Below are 22276 nucleotides of genomic sequence, written 5' to 3'. Positions count from 1 at the left end.
TGATGTGTGTGCATGGGTACATGATGTGTGTGCATGGGTATATGATGTGCATGCATGGGTGTAGTATGTGTGTGCATGGGTATATGATGTGTGTGCATGGGTAGATGATGTGTGTGCATGGGTATATGATGTGTGTGCATGGGTATATGATGTGTGTGCATGGGTACATGATGTGTGTGCATGGGTATATGATGTGTGTGCATGGGTATATGATGTGTGTGCATGGGTATATGATGTGTGTGCATGGGTATAGTATGTGTGTGCATGGGTATATGATGTGTGTGCATGGGTATATAATGTCTGTGCGTGGGTATATGATGTATGTGTGTGCATCGGTATAGTATGTGTGTACATGCATGGGTATATGATGTGTGTCCATACGTATATGATGTGTGTGCATGGGTATATGATGTGTGTGCATGGGTATATGATGTGTGTGCATGGGTATATGATGTGTGTGCATGGGTATATGATGTGTGTGCATGGGTACATGATGTGTGTGCATGGGTACATGATGTGTGTGCATGGGTATATGATGTGCATGCATGGGTGTAGTATGTGTGTGCATGGGTATATGATGTGTGTGCATGGGTACATGATGTGTGTGCATGGGTATATGATGTGTGTGCATGGGTATAAGATGTGTGTGCATGGGTATAAGATGTGTGTGCATGGGTATAAGATGTGTGTGCATGGGTATATGATGTGTGTGCATGGGTATAAGATGTGTGTGCGTGGGTATATGATGTATGTGCGTGGGTATATGATGTGTGTGCATGGGTATATGATGTGTGTGCATGGGTATATGATGTGTGTGCATGGGTACATGATGTGTGTGCATGGGTATAGTATGTGTGTGCATGGGTATATGATGTGTGTGCATGGGAACATGATGTGTGTGCATGGGTACATGATGTGTGTGCATGGGTATATGATGTGTGTGCATGGGTATATGATGTGTGTGCATGGGTATATGATGTGTGTGCATGGGTATAAGATGTGTGTGCATGGGTACATGATGTGTGTGCATGGGTATATGATGTGTGTGCATGGGTATATGATGTGTGTGCATGGGTATATGATGTGTGTGCATGGGTATATGATGTGTGTGCATGGGTATAAGATGTGTGTGCATGGGTATATGATGTGTGTGCATGGGTATAGTATGTGTGTGCATGGGTATAAGATGTGCATGCATGGGTATAAGATGTGTGTGCATGGGTATATGATGTGTGTGCATGGGTATATGATGTGTGTGCATGGGTATATGATGTGTGTGCATGGGTATATGATGTGTGTGCATGGGTATAAGATGTGTGTGCATGGGTATAAGATGTGCATGCATGGGTATATGATGTGTGTGCATGGGTATATGATGTGTGTGCATGGGTACATGATGTGTGTGTGTGCATGGGTATAGTATGTGTGTGCATGGGTATATGATGTGTGTGCATGGGTATAGTATGTGTGTGCATGGGTATATGATGTGTGTGCATGGGTATAAGATGTGTGTGCATGGGTATATGATGTGTGTGCATGGGTATAAGATGTGTGTGCATGGGTATATGATGTGTGTGCATGGGTATATGATGTGTGTGCATGGGTATAAGATGTGTGTGCATGGGTATAAGATGTGCATGCATGGGTATAAGATGTGTGTGCATGGGTATATGATGTGTGTGCATGGGTATATGATGTGTGTGCATGGGTATATGATGTGTGTGCATGGGTATATGATGTGTGTGCATGGGTATAGTATGTGTGTGGATGGGTATAAGATGTGCATGCATGGGTATATGATGTGTGTGCATGAGTATATGATGTGTGTGCATGGGTACATGATGTGTGTGTGTGCATGGGTATACTATGTGTGTGCATGGGTATATGATGTGTGTGCATGGGTATAGTATGTGTGTGCATGGGTAAATGATGTGTGTGTGTGCATGGGTATAGTATGTGTGTGCATGGGTATATGATGTGTGTGCATGGGTACATGATGTGTGTGCATGGGTATATGATGTGTGTGCATGGGTATATGATGTGTGTGCATGGGTATATGATGTGCATGCATGGGTATAGTATGTGTGTGCATGGGTACATGATGTTTGTGCATGGGTATAAGATGTGTGTGCATGGGTATAGTATGTGTGTGCATGGGTATATGATGTGTGTGCATGGGTATATGATGTGTGTGCATGGGTATATGATGTGTGTGCATGGGTATAGTATGTGTGTGCATGGGTATAGTATGTGTGTGCATGGGTATATGATGTGTGTGCATGGGTATATGATGTGTGTGCATGGGTATATGATGTGTGTGCATGGGTATATGATGTGTGTGCATGGGTATATGATGTGTGTGCATGGGTATAGTATGTGTGTGCATGGGTATAGTATGTGTGTGCATGGGTATATGATGTGTGTGCATGGGTATATGATGTGTGTGCATGGGTATATGATGTGTGTGCATGGGTATAGTATGTGTGTGCATGGGTATATGATGTGTGTGCATGGGTATAGTATGTGTGTGCATGGGTATATGATGTGTGTGCATGGGTATATGATGTGTGTGCATGGGTACATGATGTGTGTGCATGGGTACATGATGTGTGTGCATGGGTATATGATGTGCATGCATGGGTGTAGTATGTGTGTGCATGGGTATATGATGTGTGTGCATGGGTAGATGATGTGTGTGCATGGGTATATGATGTGTGTGCATGGGTATATGATGTTTGTGCATGGGTACATGATGTGTGTGCATGGGTATATGATGTGTGTGCATGGGTATATGATGTGTGTGCATGGGTATATGATGTGTGTGCATGGGTATAGTATGTGTGTGCATGGGTATATGATGTGTGTGCATGGGTATATAATGTCTGTGCGTGGGTATATGATGTATGTGTGTGCATCGGTATAGTATGTGTGTACATGCATGGGTATATGATGTGTGTCCATACGTATATGATGTGTGTGCATGGGTATATGATGTGTGTGCATGGGTATATGATGTGTGTGCATGGGTATATGATGTGTGTGCATGGGTATATGATGTGTGTGCATGGGTACATGATGTGTGTGCATGGGTACATGATGTGTGTGCATGGGTATATGATGTGCATGCATGGGTGTAGTATGTGTGTGCATGGGTATATGATGTGTGTGCATGGGTACATGATGTGTGTGCATGGGTATATGATGTGTGTGCATGGGTATAAGATGTGTGTGCATGGGTATAAGATGTGTGTGCATGGGTATAAGATGTGTGTGCATGGGTATATGATGTGTGTGCATGGGTATAAGATGTGTGTGCGTGGGTATATGATGTATGTGCGTGGGTATATGATGTGTGTGCATGGGTATATGATGTGTGTGCATGGGTATATGATGTGTGTGCATGGGTACATGATGTGTGTGCATGGGTATAGTATGTGTGTGCATGGGTATATGATGTGTGTGCATGGGAACATGATGTGTGTGCATGGGTACATGATGTGTGTGCATGGGTATATGATGTGTGTGCATGGGTATATGATGTGTGTGCATGGGTATATGATGTGTGTGCATGGGTATAAGATGTGTGTGCATGGGTACATGATGTGTGTGCATGGGTATATGATGTGTGTGCATGGGTATATGATGTGTGTGCATGGGTATATGATGTGTGTGCATGGGTACATGATGTGTGTGCATGGGTATATGATGTGTGTGCATGGGTATAAGATGTGTGTGCATGGGTATATGATGTGTGTGCATGGGTATATGATGTGTGTGCATGGGTATATGATGTGTGTGCATGGGTATATGATGTGTGTGCATGGGTATAAGATGTGTGTGCATGGGTATATGATGTGTGTGCATGGGTATAGTATGTGTGTGCATGGGAATATGATGTGTGTGCATGGGTATAGTATGTGTGTGCATGGGTATAGTATGTGTGTGCATGGGTATATGATGTGTGTGCATGGGTATAGTATGTGTGTGCATGGGTATATGATGTGTGTGCATGGGTACATGATGTGTGTGCATGGGTATATGATGTGTGTTTGCATGGGTATATGATGTGTGTGCATGGGTATATGATGTGTGTGCATGGGTATATGATGTGTGTGCATGGGTATATGATGTGTGTGCATGGGTATATGATGTGTGTGCATGGGTATATGATGTGCATGCATGGGTATATGATGTGTGTGCATGGGTATAAGATGTGTGTGCATGGGTATATGATGTGTGTGCATGGGTACATGATGTGTGTGCATGGGTACATGATGTGTGTGCATGGGTATAAGATGTGTGTGCATGGGTATAAGATGTGTGTGCATGGGTATATGATGTGTGTGCATGGGTATATGATGTGTGTGCATGGGTATAAGATGTGTGTGCATGGGTATATGATGTGTGTGCATGGGTACATGATGTGTGTGCATGGGTATATGATGTGTGTGCATGGGTATAAGATGTGTGTGCATGGGTATAAGATGTGTGTGCATGGGTATAAGATGTGTGTGCATGGGTATATGATGTGTGTGCATGGGTATAAGATGTGTGTGCGTGGGTATATGATGTATGTGCGTGGGTATATGATGTGTGTGGATGGGTATATGATGTGTGTGCATGGGTATATGATGTGTGTGCATGGGTACATGATGTGTGTGCATGGGTATAGTATGTGTGTGCATGGGTATATGATGTGTGTGCATGGGAACATGATGTGTGTGCATGGGTACATGATGTGTGTGCATGGGTATATGATGTGTGTGCATGGGTATATGATGTGTGTGCATGGGTATATGATGTGTGTGCATGGGTATATGATGTGTGTGCATGGGTATAAGATGTGTGTGCATGGGTACATGATGTGTGTGCATGGGTATATGATGTGTGTGCATGGGTATATGATGTGTGTGCATGGGTATATGATGTGTGTGCATGGGTACATGATGTGTGTGCATGGGTATATGATGTGTGTGCATGGGTATAAGATGTGTGTGCATGGGTATATGATGTGTGTGCATGGGTATATGATGTGTGTGCATGGGTATATGATGTGTGTGCATGGGTATAAGATGTGTGTGCATGGGTATATGATGTGTGTGCATGGGTATATGATTTGTGTGCATGGATATAAGATGTGTGTGCATGGGTATATGATGTGTGTGCATGGGTATATGATGTGTGTGCATGGGTATAAGATGTGTGTGCATGGGTATAAGATGTGCATGCATGGGTATAAGATGTGTGTGCATGGGTATATGATGTGTGTGCATGGGTATATGATGTGTGTGCATGGGTATATGATGTGTGTGCATGGGTATATGATGTGTGTGCATGGGTATAAGATGTGTGTGCATGGGTATAAGATGTGCATGCATGGGTATATGATGTGTGTGCATGGGTATATGATGTGTGTGCATGGGTACATGATGTGTGTGCATGGGTATATGATGTGTGTGCATGGGTATAAGATGTGTGTGCATGGGTATAAGATGTGCATGCATGGGTATATGATGTGTGTGCATGGGTATATGATGTGTGTGCATGGGTATAAGATGTGTGTGCATGGGTATATGATGTGTGTGCATGGGTATATGATGTGTGTGCATGGGTATATGATGTGTGTGCATGGGTATAAGATGTGTGTGCATGGGTATATGATGTGTGTGCATGGGTATATGATTTGTGTGCATGGATATAAGATGTGTGTGCATGGGTATATGATGTGTGTGCATGGGTATATGATGTGTGTGCATGGGTATAAGATGTGTGTGCATGGGTATAAGATGTGCATGCATGGGTATAAGATGTGTGTGCATGGGTATATGATGTGTGTGCATGGGTATATGATGTGTGTGCATGGGTATATGATGTGTGTGCATGGGTATATGATGTGTGTGCATGGGTATAAGATGTGTGTGCATGGGTATAAGATGTGCATGCATGGGTATATGATGTGTGTGCATGGGTATATGATGTGTGTGCATGGGTACATGATGTGTGTGTGTGCATGGGTATAGTATGTGTGTGCATGGGTATATGATGTGTGTGCATGGGTATAGTATGTGTGTGCATGGGTATATGATGTGTGTGCATGGGTATAAGATGTGTGTGCATGGGTATATGATGTGTGTGCATGGGTATAAGATGAGTGTGCATGGGTATATGATGTGTGTGCAAGGGTATATGATGTGTGTGCATGGGTATAAGATGTGTGTGCATGGGTATAAGATGTGCATGCATGGGTATAAGATGTGTGTGCATGGGTATATGATGTGTGTGCATGGGTATATGATGTGTGTGCATGGGTATATGATGTGTGTGCATGGGTATATGATGTGTGTGCATGGGTATAGTATGTGTGTGGATGGGTATAAGATGTGCATGCATGGGTATATGATGTGTGTGCATGGGTATATGATGTGTGTGCATGGGTACATGATGTGTGTGTGTGCATGGGTATACTATGTGTGTGCATGGGTATATGATGTGTGTGCATGGGTATAGTATGTGTGTGCATGGGTAAATGATGTGTGTGTGTGCATGGGTATAGTATGTGTGTGCATGGGTATATGATGTGTGTGCATGGGTACATGATGTGTGTGCATGGGTATATGATGTGTGTGCATGGGTATATGATGTGTGTGCATGGGTATATGATGTGCATGCATGGGTATAGTATGTGTGTGCATGGGTACATGATGTTTGTGCATGGGTATAAGATGTGTGTGCATGGGTATAGTATGTGTGTGCATGGGTATATGATGTGTGTGCATGGGTATATGATGTGTGTGCATGGGTATATGATGTGAGTGCATGGGTACATGATGTGTGTGCATGGGTATATGATGTGCATGCATGGGTGTAGTATGTGTGTGCATGGGTATATGATGTGTGTGCATGGGTATATGATGTGTGTGCATGGGTATATGATGTGTGTGCATGGGTATATGATGTGTGTGCATGGGTACATGATGTGTGTGCATGGGTATATGATGTGTGTGCATGGGTATATGATGTGTGTGCATGGGTATATGATGTGTGTGCATGGGTATATGATGTGTGTGCATGGGTATATGATGTGTGTGCATGGGTATATGATGTGTGTGCATGGGTATAAGATGTGTGTGCATGGGTACATGATGTGTGTGCATGGGTACATGATGTGTGTGCATCGGTATAAGATGTGTGTGCATGGGTATATGATGTGTGTGCATGGGTATATAATGTCTGTGCGTGGGTATATGATGTGTGTGCATGGGTATATGATGTGTGTGCATGGGTATATGATGTGTGTGCATGGGTACATGATGTGTGTGCATGGGTACATGATGTGTGTGCATCGGTATAAGATGTGTGTGCATGGGTATATGATGTGTGTGCATGGGTATATAATGTCTGTGCGTGGGTATATGATGTATGTGTGTGCATCGGTATAGTATGTGTGTACATGCATGGGTATATGATGTGTGTCCATACGTATATGATGTGTGGGTGCATGGGTATAGTATGTGCATGCATGGGTATATGATGTGTGTGCATGGGTATATGATGTGTGTGCATGCATGGGCATATGCTGCATGTGCATGCATGGGTATATGCTGTTTGTGCATGGATGGGTATATTATGCATGATGTGGAGAATCTATGCATGCGTGCATGTCTGCTTACGTTTCCATTTGAAACCTCGACGAAAGAAGCTGCATGCCAACCCTGTCAGTGTAGAATATACGGAAATGTACGCCTGTATACACTGAGATCAAGAAACATATTAAAGAAAGAAAGAACACGATCCTACAATACTGAACAACGAACCAATAAAAGCTTATTTATATTAATTTTGTTTGTTGGTTTGTTTTCTATTTAACGCTGCACTCAGCAATATTCAAGCTTTATGACGGTGGTCTGTAAATAATCGAGTCTGGACCAGACAATCCAATCACTGACACCATGAGCATCGGTCCACGCAATTGGGATATGATGACATGCATCAACCAAGTCAGAGAGTCTGACCACCCGATCCCGTTAGTCGCCTCGTACGACAAGCATGGGTTGGTGAAGACCTATTAATACATGTATGTTAAAAAGCAACTGGAGTTGATGAACTACTTTTGTTGAGCCCTGAGACGCGGTATTTCATAAACATTAGTGTCATATGATTATTTCACCTGCGCCACATTAACAGTATCGGCTCAGAGACCGAGGTGCCCTCTCCCGCGCTCTCTGTTTAAATGGAATATCCTCATGCTTTAATTTCGTTATCCCCTATTTTAAACATTTACTCAAAAATGTCAGACACAGTTGGGGTGCATGAAACCGGAGGTCTATTGACACTTGTAACATTTTTACAGGTGCTCTTTAGAAATCCAACACATAAATAGTCTCGAAAATTGACTTCGATAGCCGTATAATCGCCATCACCTGAGCAGGTAAACACGCCATTGAAAAAATATAATAAGGAACAGCCATTATTATGCGGGCATCACCTTCATATCCGTGACAGTTATGAATGAGACACCGTTGAGATCAATGCGGCTTTAAGGAAACTTAGCGATTTTAAAATGAAATCTGTGGACGTCTTTCCCTTTTAAACAACGACAGTCAGGATGAGGATAGCGATGACCGACGTACTACCTACACCGCTACAGTTGGATACATGCGGGCAGGGAAATATGTTATTATGTCGAACGAAGTTGTTTGAATTAAATTTCTTTTCATGGCTTTGACAATGCAGTGTATTCTTCAGAAATTACACACGTGTTTGAATATAATGATTTATTAAAAAATTCAGAAAGGTCTGTAATATTGAAACAGTTATATTTTTACACGTGATTTGTATTGTTGGAAACGGAGGGAGCCTTTCCATATTGATTGTGCATTGTTGTTCGCTGCCGAGTTTCTCTCGGCCGATATAAAAATGCCTTGGTTTTGATTTTAAGACTGTCTGCATACAGGTTGTGTCGGTTAAGTGTTAATCTGAAAGGTAAACATGTGGGGAAAAATAAACTCCACCCATATATTCCCGTATGCTGTTTGCTGTCGACTCAATTGTACAACTGCACGGTTGAGAATGGGAGTGTGCGAGGTCGTTGTTGAGACTCTGTAAAGCTGAACAAGATTACTTTTTGTTTAATTCTTAACATACGGTGGAGACATGTTCATATCTTGAGACGCAATTGACTTATACATGAACGCTTGCTATGCCTCAATAAAATATAACTATGTTCTTCCATAGATAAACAAGCGGTTGTGGGGGGGCCCAAATTAGTTTAAAGTGACACAAGGCCTACCATTGGCTATGCGTACCCACCCAGACATACCCTGGTCTACCCTGACCCACACTGACCGACCTGAAGCCTCCCTGGTCCACCTGACCTACCCCGACCACCTCTGGTCCACCCGACCTACTCCGACCCCCTCTGGTCCACCCGACCTACTCCGACCCCCTCTGGTCCACCTGACCTACCCCGGCCCCCTCTGATCCACCTGACCTACTACGACGCACTCTGGTCCACCTGACCTACCCCGACCCCCTCTGGTCCACCTGACCTACCCCGACGCACTCTGGTCCACCTGACCTACCCCGACGCACTCTGGTCCACCTGACCTACCCCGACCCCCTCTGGTCCACCTGACCTACCCCGACGCACTCTGGTCCACCTGACCTACCCCGTCCCCCTCTGGTCCACCTGACCTACCCCGGCCCCCTCTGGTCCACCTGACCTACCCCGGCCCCCTCTGGTCCACCTGACCTACCCCGACCCACTCTGGTCCACCTGACCTACCCCGACGCACTCTGGTCCACCCGACCTACTCCGACCCCCTCTGGTCCACCTGACCTACCCCGACGCACTCTGGTCCACCCGACCTACTCCGAACCCCTCTGGTCCACCTGACCTACTACGACCCCCTCTGGTCCACCTGACCTACCCCGACCCCCTCTGGTCCACCTGACCTACTACGACCCCCTCTGGTCCACCTGACCTACTACGACCCCCTCTGGTCCACCTGACCTACTCCGACCCCCTCTGGTCCACCTGACCTACTCCGACCCCCTCTGGTCCACCTGACCTACTCCGACCCCCTCTGGTCCACCTGACCTACTCCGAACCCCTCTGGTCCACCTGGCCTACCCCGACCCCCTCTGGTCCACCTGACCTACCCCGACCCACACTGGTCCACCTGACCTACCCCGACCCCCTCTGGTCCACCTGGCCTACCCCGACCCCCTCTGGTCCACCTGACCTACCCCGACCCCCTCTGGTCCACCTGACCTACTCCGACCCCCTCTGGTCCACCTGATCCATCCCAACCCGCTCTGGTCCACCTGACCTACTCCGACCCCCTCTGGTCCACCTGACCTACTCCGACCCCCTCTGATCCACCTGACCTACCCCGAACCCCTCTGGTCCATCCTGATCCATCCCGACCCCCTCTGGTCCACCTGACCTACCCCGACCCCCTCTGGTCCACCTGATCCATCCCGACCCGCTCTGGTCCACCTGACCTACTCCGACCCCCTCTGGTCCACCTGACCTACCCCGACCCCCTCTGGTCCACCTGACCTACCCCGACCCCCTCTGGTCCACCTGGCCTACCCCGACCCTCTTTGATCCACCTGACCAACTCTGAGCCCCTCTGGTCCACCTGACCTACCCCGACGCACTCTGGTCCATCCTCACCTACCCCGACCTGCTCTGGTCCACCCTGACCCACTCAGACCCCCTCTGGTCCACCTGACCTACCCCGTCCCCCTCTGGTCCACCTGACCTACTCCGACCCCCTCTGGTCCACCTGACCTACCCCGACCCCCTCTGGTCCACCTGACCTACCCCGACCCCCTCTGGTCCACCTGACCTACCCCGACCCCCTCTGGTCCACCTGACCTACTCCGACCCCCTCTGGTCCACCTGACCTACCCCGACCCCCTCTGGTCCACCTGACCTACCCCGACCCCCTCTGGTCCACCTGACCTACCCCGTCCCCCTCTGGTCCACCTGACCTACCCCGTCCCCCTCTGGTCCACCTGACCTACCCCGACCCCCTCTGGTCCACCTGACCTACCCCGACGCACTCTGGTCCACCTGACCTACCCCGACGCACTCTGGTCCACCTGACCTACCCCGACCCCCTCTGGTCCACCTGACCTACCCCGACGCACTCTGGTCCACCTGACCTACCCCGTCCCCCTCTGGTCCACCTGACCTACCCCGGCCCTCTCTGGTCCACCTGACCTACCCCGACCCACTCTGGTCCACCTGACCTACCCCGACCCACTCTGGTCCACCTGACCTACCCCGACGCACTCTGGTCCACCCGACCTACTCCGACCCCCTCTGGTCCACCTGACCTACCCCGACGCACTCTGGTCCACCCGACCTACTCCGAACCCCTCTGGTCCACCTGACCTACTACGACCCCCTCTGGTCCACCTGACCTACCCCGACCCCCTCTGGTCCACCTGACCTACTACGACCCCCTCTGGTCCACCTGACCTACTCCGACCCCCTCTGGTCCACCTGACCTACTCCGACCCCCTCTGGTCCACCTGACCTACTCCGACCCCCTCTGGTCCACCTGACCTACTCCGAACCCCTCTGGTCCACCTGGCCTACCCCGACCCCCTCTGGTCCACCTGACCTACCCCGACCCACACTGGTCCACCTGACCTACCCCGACCCCCTCTGGTCCACCTGGCCTACCCCGACCCCCTCTGGTCCACCTGACCTACCCCGACCCCCTCTGGTCCACCTGACCTACTCCGACCCCCTCTGGTCCACCTGATCCATCCCAACCCGCTCTGGTCCACCTGACCTACTCCGACCCCCTCTGGTCCACCTGATCCATCCCGACCCGCTCTGGTCCACCTGACCTACTCCGACCCCCTCTGGTCCACCTGACCTACCCCGACCCCCTCTGGTCCACCTGACCTACCCCGACCCCCTCTGGTCCACCTGGCCTACCCCGACCCTCTTTGATCCACCTGACCAACTCTGAGCCCCTCTGGTCCACCTGACCTACCCCGACGCACTCTGGTCCATCCTCACCTACCCCGACCTGCTCTGGTCCACCCTGACCCACTCAGACCCCCTCTGGTCCACCTGACCTACCCCGTCCCCCTCTGGTCCACCTGACCTACTCCGACCCCCTCTGGTCCACCTGACCTACCCCGACCCCCTCTGGTCCACCTGACCTACCCCGACCCCCTCTGGTCCACCTGACCTACCCCGACCCCCTCTGGTCCACCTGACCTACTCCGACCCCCTCTGGTCCACCTGACCTACCCCGACCCCCTCTGGTCCACCTGACCTACCCCGACCCCCTCTGGTCCACCTGACCTACCCCGACCCCCTCTGGTCCACCTGACCTACCCCGTCCCCCTCTGGTCCACCTGACCTACCCCGTCCCCCTCTGGTCCACCTGACCTACCCCGACCCCCTCTGGTCCACCTGACCTACCCCGACCCCCTCTGGTCCACCTGACCTACCCCGACCCACTCTGGTCCACCTGACCTACCCCGACCCCCTCTGATCCACCTGATCCAGGACAACAACAAGTACCATCTTTTACCGTTTTTTGGTAGGTCGCGACTTTCCGCCCTCCAGGCAGACGCTCTATCCACCAGACCACGGAGGCGGTCGGTGCAGACGATATGACGTAATCTCAGGGTGTAGCTAGTGAACTCAATTAACTCTAACTCTAATCAACTTTCCATGCAGTGTGTCTGTTCCATGGAAGGAAATCGCAGAATGCGCGCATATAATGTGCAATCTCAGCATGGCTGTCTGCTAAAATTAGATTCATCAGAGTTGATCGCAAGAAGACAATTAGGTTAGCATTGAACGCACATGTTTGGCGTGTCTAAAGCTTCATATATTAAACACTTCAGATCGTATCAAAGTCTTCAAAAACAATTATAACACTATTATATATATGATTCGTTTTTTTCAAATGTACATATATCCCTCAAATGCGAGACTGGTCGACTTCTTGTTGGCCAGCAAATGCACATCCCAGAGATTGCCAGGAAATATAACTGGAAAGACAGAAATCGGGGTTTGAATGTGAGAGAATGATAAAAGCATGTTATAATACTCATATCAGTTCCTAAACCTTAAAATGATAACATCTTCCTCCATACTTACGTGTGTCGCCTTCCATGACCGTCACGTGAATGTCCCGACATGCATTTCGACACTCAAGTGGCGGTGAAAATTTGAGAGTTCTCTCCCCTTGCCCCTGCACGTACCAGGTGTAGATGAAGTCCGCGAAACCTTCATTCTGATAAACAAACAAGGTTCAACAATATAATATACATATTCCAACTCACCGTTTGTTGAAGTTTTGTTGAGATCAGGTAACACTTTCCATGAAGATGATAAAGTTAAATGAACAAAACATGGAGATGGATAGTGAGTGAGTGAGTGAGTGAGTGAGTGAGTGCACGAGTGAGTGAGTGAGTGAGTGAGTTTGACGCCGGTTTGAACAGTATTTCAGTTATACCAGCTTGATTCGGAAAGAAAGCCCGAAGTGATGCAGGTTTTAGACGTTGACCACTTCGGTGAAGTCCATAGGCAAGGTATGATACTGACAAGTCTAGGATCATAAAGAAGGCGAACCGGAATTCGAACTCACGATCATAAGTTTGTGCCACGCCTAAGGGCACAGCGGGATTTGGGCCACCCGTCGTTTGTTTTTTGTTTAACGCCACACTCAGCAATATTCCAGCTATATGACGGCGGTCTGTAAATAATCGAGTCTGGACCAGACAATCCAGTGATTGACATCATGAGCATCGATCTACGCAATTGGGATACAATGACATGCATCAACCAAGTCAGCAAGCCTGACCACCCGATCCCGTTAGTCGCCTTTTACGGCAAGCATGGGTTGGTGAAGACGTATTCTACCCAAGGGCTGGAATATTGCTGAGTGTGGCGTTAAACAACAAACAAAACAACAAACTCCTTCAATGACAAACACTGGCTACCATTTTCCTGCCTCCTGTCCCAGGACCATCCACGTATATAAACTTCTGCGGTGCCACTTCGGACTCCGGGGGCAACAGCTTGGGTCTGGGAAACATCTTCCTCATCAACATGGCGACGGCCAGATTCAGCTTGCTTTTCCTAAACAGTGGATGCAGAAGTCAATGGAATTAGCCAGTAATGTAACAGACATGTATCTAGCCTAAACAGACAAGGAAGTTCTGGGTATTCACACGTAGAAAACAGAGTCTTCGATAGACATAACATGGAGTCTTGGCACTTTCTTTCAGTGTATATACACAGCAGGGTGATTCTTGGTTAGAATTGGTCCGCAGCAACCTATGCTTATCGTAATAACGAACGGATTCGGGCGGTCAGGCTTGCTGACTTGGTTGATGCATGTCATCGATCCAAATTGCATGGATCGATGCTCAATGATATTAATCACTAGATTGCCTGGTCCAGACTCGATTATTTACAGACCACCGTCATAAAGCTGGATTATTGCTGAGTACGGTGTTAAACAAACAAACGAAAACGCAATCCGACGGCGTGGAACATTGTGCATAATATCAATCACTGGATTGTCTGGGCCAGATTCGCCTGTTAAAGGTCACCACCATATAGCTGGAATATTGCTGATGCTGGCGTTAAACAACAATAAGACATCTTCGTGGGGACTGATGTTTTGTTCACGATCGTACACTTTGAGTGAGTGGGTTGGGTTTAACAGTATTCCAGTTATATCACGTGCCCGCGTACACTTTGAGTGAGTGGGTTGGGTTTAACAGTTTTCCAGTTATATCACGTGCCCGCGTACACTTTGAGATTGATCCAAGTTACATGTACACTTGGGGGTGGGGGGTAACCTAGTGGTTAAAGCGTTGACTCATCACGCCGAAGACCCGGGTTCGATTCCCCACATGGGTACAATGTATGAAGCCTATTTTCCGGTGTCCCCCGCAGTGATATTGCTGGAATATTGCTAAAAGCGGCGTAAAACCATACTCACTCACTACATATACACAGAGACAATATCTCAATATTTTACACTTGTCACTAATTGCGTCCTCTGTGCAATTTGTTTTCACGTTTTTTTTCAGGACATTAATGTTGTCCAGCGAACATTTGTTTTAAAAATATTTGGCAACATAACATTTTTCCAGATTATTCTGGAACAAATACTAAAAAAAATAAAACGCAGTTCCGAACTGCGCTATTGCAGGGAATAATCACTCAATTTTTTGGAACGTGCGGACACTGATATAAGTTTCCAATAAAAAATAATATGGTGTCCCTTTTCCCAAGTGTCCTTTTGTCCTGCTAATTAAGACCGATAATAGTTATGTTTAAATGTCATGTGAAATACATTGTCTCACTAGACCCGTGAAGATCCGGGATAGAATAGGTCTTCAGCAACCCATACTTGCCGTAAAAGGCAACTATGCTTGTCGTAAGAGGCGACTAACTGGATCGGGTGGTCAGACATCGTATCCCAATTGCGTGGATCGATGCTCATGATGTCAATCACTGGATTGTCTGGTCCAGACTCGATTATTTACAGACCGCCGTCATATAGCTGGAATATTGCTATGTGCGGCGTTAAACAACAAATAAACAAACAAACAAACTTTGTCTCACTTGAATCGTACCAGGTACATGATAATTTCTCCGTCTGAAAATTGGAATAAAAGCTGTGGGTGAAGAAGTCCTTGAGGGGAATGGCCCCGACGGGAGAACAGTCCATCGTGGTGTTGGCCAGAACGCCTTCATGCTCTCCTAGCACCGCCATCATGTCGGACACGTGCACACTGCTGGCGGAGTCCTGAAAGTGAAAGTAGAATGGCTGCATTGTCAGTACTCAGGACGCGCAGGGCACTGGTAGGTCTGCAGTGGCGTTGCTACCACGTAGCACAAAGAGCAAACGCCTACACTTTGAAATCGTTCCAAAAATAACATGAAATAAAATGATTTAAAAAAAAGGACTTCAGTGTGTTTGATTGGCAAAATAAGTAAGAAAAACGTGCAACTTTATGGATAACAACTTGTGGTTTATTGCATATAGCGACGTTTCGACACCGTTGTCACTCCAGCTTGATAACGGTGTAAGAATCCACATCAAAACGTCTCTATGTGCGTTTTTCTTACCTTGCTTTAGTGTGTTCTTTTAAAAGTTCATGACCTTTTGTTAACTTACACGTTGGCCCGACTACCAGTGTCAAAATTGTCGTTGATGAGTTGGTTCGATGTTGTTGTTTGTTTGCATTTTCTTTACCCTTGTCGTGAACACCTGGTGTCATCACTGATTTTCAGCGGTCCATTCATATAATGGTCACAACTATTTGCCCTTTACGTCAAATGGAATCTGTTTCGGTGGATAATCTAGAGTGATTATATTGGCTTGCATTGACAATGTATATTTTATGAGTGAGTGAGTGAGTATGGTTTTACGCCGCTTTTAGCAATATTCCAGCAATATCACGGCGGGGGACACCAGAAATGGGCTTCACACATTGTACCCATGTCGGGAATCGAACCCGGGTCTTCGGCGTGACGAGCGAACGCTTTAACCACTAGGCTACCCGACCGCCCCGTATATTTTATGAGGATGTCTGGGTTTGATCACAATAATCCAACTGTTTCATACTTGAATTGTGATGTTCAGAACGTGGTGAGAATATGTCGTGAAATCTCGGTTTAAGATATGTTGCGCTGGCCTGTGTTTGTGTTTGTGAAGCGTAATGAGTGTTAAAGAAAAATAAATATTATTGCTTACACTTAAATTTTCCCTAGCTACGCCTTTGGTCTGTGACTTAATTCGCTGTGAAGAATTGCGTCCCTTTGGTGTGACAGTATCTGCTGGTCTTGGGGTAGAATCCCAAAGTTCCACCCAACTATGAGTCTGTTATTGTCAGCACCATATGCATACCTGTGCATTTTATTTTTCTATTTTTTTCTTCTCAAAATAATTGCCACGGTTTTACAAGTAACCCTTACAAACTCACATGTTTTGACAGCATAGCCGCGAGAGCCACATTATACAATCACGCAACCATAACCATTGCCGCGAGAGCCACATCAATTTGGGCTATCTATTTTCGAAATGTGGCTTTGCCGGCCTGTAACCAAGAGGTATAGGGCTTGGTGGGATAATAACATTACTTAGAATAATAAGTACCAAAATAACAGCTGATATATCAATTAACTTGTTCTAAGAATAAGTCTATTTTTTTAATTAAATCTAAATTATCCTAACGTTTGCTTTGTCGCATTATGTATATAATATCCTTAAGTTCTCTTATAAAATTATTAAAAACATAGTTAATTTGTATTACTCTTGAGCGATATACAATGTTCATAAAATTTTGAAAATAATATAGAATTAAAAGATTGAGAACGAGAAGGTTTTAGTATGATCCCTGTAAAGACACACTGGCAATAATCCTGAATTACTAAATCTGAATAAACTGCTTTTGAAATATCAAAAAATACATTCCAGAATCTATTGACGTTATGACTGTAAAATACATAGTGTTGGAGTGTATCCACTTGTCCACATTCTTCACAGATATCAGAGTCTTTAATATTTATCTTTTGTAGGTGAGCTTAAAACACTTTTAAATTATATATCCATATGACAGCATAAATTAAATATTGTAAAAACAATTTCTGCGATACACATTACCTTATGCAACAAAATGTATTCGAATGTTATCTCCTTGTTCTCTTCAACATCGTTCTCTGTGGCGGTCTCAGCTCCTTGGGAGGTATCTTTACCGTCGTCATCGTTCATGTCAAGACCCACGATGCTGTCGGTGTTGTCATGTTGTGCCACACCATGTAACAATGTAGCTTGTGTAACGCCACTGCAGCGTCCGCAGTCGGTGTGGTCGCGGTAGAGGGGGTTGGGCACAGCACACTCAGCTTGGATATATTCTTAAACAGGGGAGGTAATTGTTGTACATTAACTGTCTGATAAATGTCACATGCACCAAATGTTTTCCCAAAGACTAGAGTAAGGTTCTATATAATTATTTTGATAATTAGGCTTTCAACAACCAATGAGTGGACATCGAGCCTAGCCTGGCCTTAACGCTGCTATATCATCACACACGTTGGTTAGCTTAGACACGTTTCAGAGTACATAAAGCTAAACTCCATAATAAGTAGTTACAAACGATAAAGAACGTGTGTTATCTATAAAAGTTTCACGTCATCATGAATATGCAATGTTATCTGCTTAATAGAGCATAGCCCTTTCTGTTGTTACTGTGCTGGACAATGCCATTGGATGGATTGTCAGTTAATTATCTTCAAATGATTAGAATAGTCAAGCTTGGTTTGACGGTGTAGCTTAGATTTCAGGCATTGCCAACATGTACGATGATGTGACACATCAGATGTACCGGTATATATAATGCGGTGTCGGCCTTTGTCCAAGGCATAGCATTGAGATTATTGTACGCACGCACGCACGCACGCACGCACGCACGCACATCGCTATATAAGTGCAGTAGTCTTCAACAATAGAGTAGCTACCACGTAGCACAAAAGCAAATGTTTACACTTTGCAATCGTTACAAAAATAAAATGAAATAAATTAATTTTCAAAAAGTGCTTTAGTGAGTTCTTTTTTCAGTCGTTTGCAAAAGCAACATGATCTTTTATTAACTTACAGGTTGACCCGACTACCAGTGTCAACATTGTCGTTGATGAGTAGGTTCGACGTTGTTTGCTTGTTACATTTCTTTTACCCTTGTCGCGAACACCTGGTGTCATCACTGATTTCCACGTCCATTCATATAAGGGGCGGTCGGGTAGCCTAGTGGTTAAAGCGTTCGCTCGTCACGCCGAAGACTCGGGTTCGAATCCCGACATGGGTACAATGTGTGAAGCCCATTTCTGGTGTCCCCCGCCGTGATATTGCTGGAATATTGCTAAAAGCGGCGTAAAACCAAACTCACTCACACTCCATTCATATAATGTTCACGGTTATTTTGCCCCTTCCGTCAAATGGAATGTTTCGGTGGATAATCTAGAGTGATTATATTGTCTTGCATTGACAATGTATATTCTATGAGGATATCTGGGTTTGATCACAATAATCCAACTGTTTTATACTTCAAATGTTTGATGTACAGAACATGGTGAGGATATGTCGTGGAATCTCGTAGTTTTATATCTAGTTTTAGATATGTTGCGCTGGCCCGTGTTTGTGTTTCATAAGTGTTATGAGTGTTTAAGAAATAAATATGATTGCTAACATTCTACTCCCCCTAGCCATGCCCTTGCTGAGCGCAACGTTAGACTCCATTCACCTCATCTGATAATGTTGGGTAGCTTAGTGGTTAAAGCTGATCGGATTTCCCCTAAGGGTACAATGTTTGAAGTGAGTGAGTGAGTATGGTTTTACGCCGCTTTTAGCAATATTCCAGCAATATCACTGCGGGGGACACCAGAAATGGGCTTCACATATTGTACCCCTGTCGGGAATCGAACCCGGGTCTTCGGCGTGACGAGCGAACGCTTTAACCACAAGGCTACCCGACCGCCCAACACTGTTTAAAGCCCATATATAGTGTCCCCCGCTGTGATATTGCTAAAAGGATGATTATAGGGTCGCACAGCTCTACTCACTCACTCACAAATTATTATGAATATTTTTGTATGTCCCATCTTCACATCGCCCCTCTATACCACCAAAGAAAGTTAACGAAGGCGTTATGGTAGGACTCACCGTCAGCACCCGTGGTGGGCAGGTAGGGTTCCATGAACAGGCGAGCTAGTCTCGCAACCTTATACTCCAAGCCAGACAGCGACTCCTCCATCGAGGGGGGTATGACGTCACAGCAAACCACTATCGTCATCAAACCTAACACAGCCACTGCCACCACTGTGCTAAATCTCAGACTTCTCAGATAGTGTATAACAGAACATACCACGTCCATGTGTCGCCCAAACAATGTTCTGTTCGAAATACTTCTTTGTAATGCCTTTCTGGAGCAGTTAATGATTGCCGCGTCGCTTAAGCGCATTCTTTTCCCTAATCGAAAAAGCTTATCGGCTTTGACAGACAATTCAGTGATTAAACTCTGTTTTGAGAATGCATTGTCCCTTGGATAATTCATCATGGTGCTCCTGGATCCCGTCTTGTAGAGACTTGTAATGTTATACGTTAATCTTCAAAATATAGTGTTCTGTCACTGTCTTAGCACGTTTGACACTGAAATATGTAATACAAATTTTGCGACATACAAGAATGACACAACCTTATGGCTATCATACGTGCACAAGTTTTGTCGTCAGGAAATTATTCGGTCAGATCCTGAGTAAAGTTGAAGATAGAATATAATCAGGCTCTGCTACATCCTCCTTTCAGCATCCCCCTGCATCCTGGGTACATGTAGCATGAAGTATCCCCCACTGCACGTGCATGTAGCATGAAGTATCCCCCACTGCACGTGCATGTGTTCGTCCCATGCACACCAATGCAGCATCCCTGGCTGTCTGTCTGTACGCGCCTGTGGTCAAGATATTTCATAATTAACGGCCACATGTTGCAGCCCTTCCGTCTGAAACAACACGATCTTTGACACGTTCACAGTTATAGCAAGCACGACCCAAGCTGTGACAGGTAAATCTGAAGGCAAGGGAGATAAGTAAGATCGGTTGCAAAATATCATTAAAGGGGAACAAGACTCGGGCTGATTGACAGGCCTAGCTCAAAATATATATGTTGTGGTGTATAGCTGTAACTAATGACCTAGATACAATATCTCACACGTTACTAATTGCAACATCTAGACGTATGCGACCATTAACCTGAGACCTGCATCACTTCCGGTTTTCCTCACTCACTCACTCACTTATCGGGCCTGTCGTGACGTGTGACAACACTGCCTGCACCCGACATGTAAATAGTGTCTGAACCAACAATTCAATACCAGTATACTCAGTATAATAGGCGATCCACGCCGCCTACAGCATCATAAACTGTAACTGTCACACCAAGAGGTCACAGCTGTAGACAGGGTTTCCCGACAAACACGGGGTATTGTCGTCTCTTTCTCACTAAAAATCCCTTTTATACGTGAAATGGGGATATCAATTATTTTAATAATGGAACGTTAAGTCGCAGTTATAAAACATAATATTATATTTTTTTATCTGATCACGCTTGTCTACAAAACAATGCCTTCACATAATGGCCGCATGTATCCCATCACGTATATATATGTGCAATAGTGATCCATTGTGCTCGCTATAAGAGATTTCTATCTATTTGTATTTACGAGCGGTCGTTGCCATGTTGCATACATTTGCTACAGCTGCGAGTATTGTCGCTATAAATAGACGTAGCTCGTAAACGTCAGGTGTCACTATGGTGTGATAGGTGTACCTGACGTCAGCTGCCAGACTCATTTCATCTAGATGTACAGAGGTCAGAGGTCGTCCTTACATTTCAGGAACAACCCTCAAGGCATGTTACCCTCAGGTTATTAGGTATGGCTACATCATTCCACGAATCTATTTTTTTTCAAGGGTTTTATTTCCTCGAATTATTTACTACGATGTGGTGGGTGAATGTTATTTTACACCGCTGTCAGAAATATTACGGCATTATTACGTCGGCCTGTTGCCGACGGTCAAGATCCAGGCACACAAGCAGTTGGTAACACGCTGTCGGGGAACACCACACAATCGGCCAGTTCACACATCATCACCACCAGTCTTCATTAGACAGCTCTTACCGTAATTAAAGGGAGTTCCTGGATGTGTGTTTATAGTGAGTGAGCGAGTATGGTTTTACGCCGCTTTTAGCAATATTCCAGCAATATCACGGCGGGGGACACCAAAAATGGTCTTCATACATTGTACCCATGTCGGGAATCGAACCCGGGGGATCCGGCGTGACGAGCGAACGCTTTAATCACTAACAGTATACCAGGTCAGAAATGCTCTCCGACAACCTATGCTTGTCGTACGAAGCGACTTATGGATACAATACGTCTTCGGCAACCCATGCTTGCCGTAAAAGGCGACCATGCTTGTCGTAAGAGGCGACCAACGGGATCGGGTGGTCAAGCTCGCTGACTTAGCTGATGCATGTCATCGTATCCCAATTGCGTGGATCGATGCTCATGATGTCAATCACTGGATTGTCTGGTCCAAACTCGATTATTTACAGACCGCAGTCATATAGCTGGAATATTGCTGAGTGCGGCGTTAAAAAACAAACAAAACAAACAAATCATTAGACAGCTCTGATCGTTATTATGGGCAACTCAT

At 46.0% G+C, this 22276-nt stretch overlaps 1 protein-coding gene across 1 annotated transcript; it reads right to left on the bottom strand.

The window, feature by feature from the left end:
* Positions 1–12941: 12941 nt before the first annotated feature.
* LOC124148783 lies at positions 12942–20517 on the bottom strand. Its single transcript, XM_046520070.2, has 6 exons — positions 19725–20517; positions 17673–17923; positions 15640–15812; positions 13990–14128; positions 13145–13280; positions 12942–13035 (listed from the first exon to the last, which is right to left on the bottom strand). Exons 1-6 carry the CDS (start codon positions 20116–20118, stop codon positions 12947–12949), a joined length of 1182 nt encoding a protein of 393 aa, XP_046376026.2. The 5' UTR covers positions 20119–20517; the 3' UTR covers positions 12942–12946.
* Positions 20518–22276: the final 1759 nt, after the last annotated feature.

The sequence above is a fragment of the Haliotis rufescens genome, unplaced genomic scaffold, assembly GCF_023055435.1.
Source record: "Haliotis rufescens isolate VD_foot unplaced genomic scaffold, xgHalRufe1.0.p SCAF_6, whole genome shotgun sequence".
In the NCBI taxonomy this organism is placed as follows: Eukaryota; Metazoa; Mollusca; class Gastropoda; order Lepetellida; family Haliotidae; genus Haliotis; species Haliotis rufescens.
The sequence above is the reverse complement of the archived record's forward strand: the minus strand, read 5'-3'. Positions and strand labels throughout refer to the sequence as shown.